This window comes from Ahaetulla prasina, chromosome 2, assembly GCF_028640845.1.
Source record: "Ahaetulla prasina isolate Xishuangbanna chromosome 2, ASM2864084v1, whole genome shotgun sequence".
Classification (NCBI taxonomy): domain Eukaryota; kingdom Metazoa; phylum Chordata; class Lepidosauria; order Squamata; family Colubridae; genus Ahaetulla; species Ahaetulla prasina.
In genome coordinates this window covers 94602258-94607213 of record NC_080540.1, presented here as the reverse complement: position 1 = coordinate 94607213, position 4956 = coordinate 94602258, and the positions used below count along the sequence as shown (strand labels likewise).

At 44.9% G+C, this 4956-nt stretch overlaps 1 protein-coding gene across 1 annotated transcript; it reads right to left on the bottom strand.

The window, feature by feature from the left end:
* Positions 1-305: 305 nt before the first annotated feature.
* SMIM32 (small integral membrane protein 32) lies at positions 306-1893 on the bottom strand. Its single transcript, XM_058171888.1, has one exon. It carries the CDS (start codon positions 793-795, stop codon positions 475-477), a length of 321 nt encoding a protein of 106 aa, XP_058027871.1. The 5' UTR covers positions 796-1893; the 3' UTR covers positions 306-474.
* Positions 1894-4956: the final 3063 nt, after the last annotated feature.

Below are 4956 nucleotides of genomic sequence, written 5' to 3'. Positions count from 1 at the left end.
TATGTACACAAACTAACAAATAAATCATTCAAAGACTGGCAAGAATGCATCAGACCGCATATGTTTGACGTCATTTTTTTTTTATCAATGCAAGCCTTGCTGTATAGTGAGCTGAACTGCTGAACTGCATATCCCTGCTTTTAATACACAGTCTGATACCCACCATACGCACCCGGATCCATACATGGATGTTGATAATAACTGACTCGTGGAGTTCCATACACATTCTTTTTATTTACATCTTTTTGTAATCATCTTGCACATGCAGAAAAAGTATGCACCTGTACAGTATGTGAAATAGGTCTCTTTCAGATCATGTTTAGTACTGAAGTTAGTTGTGGAAGAGAAAATCTTCATTTGTACAGAGCTGGCTTTATTTCCCCTTGGCAAATTGCATAAGAGAGTTCATGACATCCTCTGGGTCATAACAGAGCTTAGCTTAGACTTTCCCCACTCCCTTCTTACTGCTGAAGATTAGACAGCCTGCGTTTTCCATGGGCTCCTAGCTTCTCGCAGGGATCGGTCATAAGGAAGTGTAGCAAAAAAAGAATGTTTCAGCTGGCAGTTAATAAAAAGTACAATGATCGTGACAGCCAAGAGCAAGAGGAAGAACAGGACAACATATGTCACCAGGTCTGGCTTATTGATTTCACCTTCTTTTAGCACTCTGGCCGTGGACATGTAAAAACCTGAAGAGCTGATAGGTCTCTGGGTGCTCCCTGGATAGGGAGTGTTGGTCTGAACGATCAGGTGGGGATCGGATGCAGTGGTTGAATTGAGAAGTTCTCCATACATTTTCCCCCTTAAATATTTTCCTTGTGGCTTATCCAGGAACACGGCTTCTGGTTTGTGCGTGCATGCATGTAGGTCTGTTATATGGCAAAGGTTCTTCAGAATTAACGAGAAGGTTGGGTCCTTCCCTTAAAAAGTGTTATTCAGGAAGGGCATCAATGGCATCAGCCATCTAGGGATGTTTTTCAGCCCAGAAGAACTAAATGAGTTTCTGTCCTGGCTCTTTGCCGATGGCCCTTTGTTTTGCTCGGATTTTCCGGTTGCATGGAGAAGCAGAGGGATCCTAAAAGTTGGGCACTTTGGCCGAGCAATTCGGTTTGCTCTGGAAAAGGAGCCCCGGATTCCCTTCTGAAGAATCAGAGCCCCACAAAAAAAAACAACACCAAAAACCAACCAGAAGAAAAAAGAAAAACAAAGAAAAAAACAAAGAGAGAAAGAGGTTGGCAGGCGGTCACTCACTTGCTCGGAAGGGAAAGCAGCTCAGAATCCGCGAGGCTTTTCGAAGGAGAGGCGCCCCTGTCTCCAAGGCTGGGGCAATTGACGTCCACCAAAAGGCACCCCGTCTTCCTTGGCGTTTGGTTGAGACTCCAGAGACGAGCCCCGGATTTCTTCTGAAATGACCGCCTCTCCGTCGCATCAGTGGGCTCCTGCTTTTTGGTGGGTCTGCTGGAAGGAAGCCCCCGCGCTCAAGAGCTGCTTTTCTCCTCCGATGGCTGGACAAGCCAGAGGAGGTCGAGAGAGAGAGAGAGAAGGAGAGGTTCTTCTCGTGGAAGGACGGAATCGGCCTCCTCAAGGTTCCAGTGTGACACCCCCTTTTTCTCCCCCTCCCCTCCTCAGCAGAAGCCGAAGCTGCAGCAGCGAGACTCCAGCCTCTTGCGTTGCTCAGCAGAGAAGGTGGCAGGTGGCAGCGTCGCCTCTGTCGGTCGCTCGTGACATCTTGCAGGACGCGGCGGCGAGAGGCAGCGATGGGCGAGATAAAATCCCCGAGGGCTGTGGCTTCCAGAGTGGAGCGGGAAGAAGAAAGCAACCAGCCTCTGGGTCCCAGACACAGGCAAACTGCGTCGGAGACTTCGCCTCTCCTCTTTAGACGTGGCTTATGGGCACGGGACCCCCTGAGGGCAAAGAGGCCAAACCCTCTTTCGCTCTTTCCCACGGATCCCAGCGCTCTTTGCAGCCTGGCCGTGAAGGAGCTAAATCTCTCTCTCTCTCCCTCCCTCCTTCCCCCACCCTCTCCCTCTCTCCCTCCCTCCCGCCCAGTGTCATTAGGTTGTGTTAAACACTGCAGCGAAAGTCCAGACAAATGAAAACAGTGGATTGGAGGAAGACAGAACTCCGCGAAAAGATCCCTTTCCTTGATCGGGTGCGGAGTGGAGAACAAAGCTCTTCACCACCACCCCTTTCTCGTGATGGTAACCTTCCCCAACGGTGTTCCCCGGGGATGTTACCCTTCGGGGGGGAAAACCAGATCAAGGAAGTTTCACACTATGGAACTGAGACTGTGGTGCTGTCAAGCTGGCTCCACAATTAACTGGTGGCCAGTGGACAAAAAGAAGCAAGTAGTTCCTCTTAGATCAAGGACCGCACGAGACTTAGTATTGCATCAAATGTGTGTGCTTGGGAAGAGTTTCAAGATACCAAAGGGAAGAAATGAATCCAAACGGGAGAGGATGTCTTTGACTTCCTAAAAGCCAGCAGCTCTTGTCAAATGCAAATAAAATCTCTCTCCCCCCACCCCCAATTCTTCTCCCAGCTTTCTCTGAAAGAAGCTGCTTATTTTATACCCCTGGATCAAATAATTTATCTCTAAGAAGAAAAGGGAAGTCAAAGAAGAAGAATGCAGGCAGGCAGGCAGGTAGGAAGGAAGAATATAATAGAATAGAGTTTTTTCATTGGCCAAGTGTGATTGAACACACGAATTTTTCTTGGTGCATACGCTCTCAGTGTACATAAAAGAAAAGATACGTATACCATTAAGGTACAACACTTAATGGTAGTCATAGGGTACAAATAAACAATCAGGAAACAATCAATATCAATATAAATCGTAAGGATACAAGCAACAAAGTTACAGTCATACAGTCATAAGTGGAAGGAGATGGGTGATGGGAACGATGAGAAGATTAATAGTAGTGCAGATTTAGTAAATAGTTTGACAGTGTTGAGGGAATTATTTGTTTAGCAGAGTAATGGCGTTCTGGAAAAAAACTGTTCTTGTGTCTAGTTGTTCTGGTGTTCTATAGCATTGTTTTGAGGGTAGGAGTTGAAACAGTTTATATCCAGGATGCGAGGGGTCTGTAGATATTTTCACAGCCCTCTTTTTGACTTGTGCCGTATACAGGTCCTCAATGGAAGGCAGGTTGGTAGCAATTGTTTTTTCTGCAAGGAAGGAAGGAAGGAAGGAAGGAAGGAAGGAAGGAAGGAAGGAAGGAAGGAAGGACTTCCACCCTGACTCATGGCTTGATAAATCTCAAATAATAACTAATTCTACTAAACATCTTGTGCTTCTTTGCCCACATTGACCCAGTGATCTTAATGAGAACTCTCCAGGGCAGGACAGCATGACTGTCCATGTGAAATAATGCCTTTCTTAAGGCTCTGGAAGAGCAGAGCTGAGATTTCAGCCATGGTTTTCTGACTCATATTAGAAGAAATGTGAATTAAATAAGGTGGAGAAAATAAAGGAAAGATGAATGGAAAGCTGGGATAGCACAGAGAGGTTAGACGACTGAATGTAGAAATTCTCAATTTGAATCTTGACTGATTGCTGACTCATCAGTGGTAATAGGTAAGAGGAATCAACGTGCTTTCTTTTATCCTTACATGTGATAGCCAAGATGACCACTGACATCACATTACACACCACATTGCCTTCTAGTCTGTTCTCCTCTTGCTTCTTTGACACTCTCCTAGCCATAGTTGTGTCTTTGCCAAAAACTGACTACGTCATATCTTTAGGCCCATTACAGTTCAAGCTTCAACTCCACTTCAGATGACTCAACCACGCAGCATTACTATCAAGAATATAACACAAGCGCTTTGAATATTTCCAAAGACTTTCTTTGTTGAATAATGCTGGTCTTTATTTATTTAAACTTAATATATCCTTCTCTCCAGCACAAGCAGTTCATGAAGCAGAGTTTATAAATGAAGAGGCCCCCTTGTCAGGCTTCCAAATTAAAAGACTCCCGCATGAGAGGCATCAAGGTTGAATAGAAGGAAGGAACAAGCAAATTCAGAGCCTGGTGAAGGGGGAAGCAGGTCAATTTAAAGCAAATCCAATTTTATTGATATTAAGTGGAAGGATCTCACAACAAATGATTCAGGGCAGTGTACAACAATCAACTAAAATAACAAATATATAAAAATAATAATTATAAAAATATATACAGATCATTATTACAAGTTAAAATATGATTAACAATTAAAATATACAAACCACAAGGTATGTGGAGAAAGTAAGCATACCAACTACAATAACGGAGCCATTTCAGAATGTCTCTGGTTCCCTGTCACTCCAGATGTCAGGCTCCAAAAATCAGGAAAGACACTCTGAGATACTTCAAAACAGTTTCCTCTATTGTTCCTGGCTAATAGACAACAATCTTGCCAAACTAAAGCACGCTACTCACATCATTAAGCACATGTTCTGAGAACTTCTGGGAAAGAGGCATCTTCACCATCTTCCTCCAAACAAAGCGAAACTTCACAGTTTCTTGCTTCTCTGTAATACAGCCCTTCCCTCCTGGGAATCCTGACTACATTCCACCACACCATACCCAAAGCCATAGGCAGATCTTGACGGACTTCCAGAACATTAACAGGGATGGAACTAATCTCACTTGGGGTGGGGAAAATGTTCCATAAGGCAGTATCACAGCAGAAAAGGGTCATCTCCTGTGAGTTCCCTCACAAACAGGGCCCACAGGACCCATACCTTCTCTGCCACGTCTGAAGGGGTGGACTGATGTAATCAGGGAATCCCTCGGGTAATTCAGTCCCATGCCATGAAAGTCTTTAATGCTTAAAAGCAGCACCTTGAATTGGACCTGGAAGCAAACTGGCTGCCAATGCAGCTCGCGGAGCAGAGGTATAACATTTGTTGTTCTAGAGGCACATAGATTGTGCATCAGTGGAAGCTTCCACATACTCTTCAAGGGCAGCCTC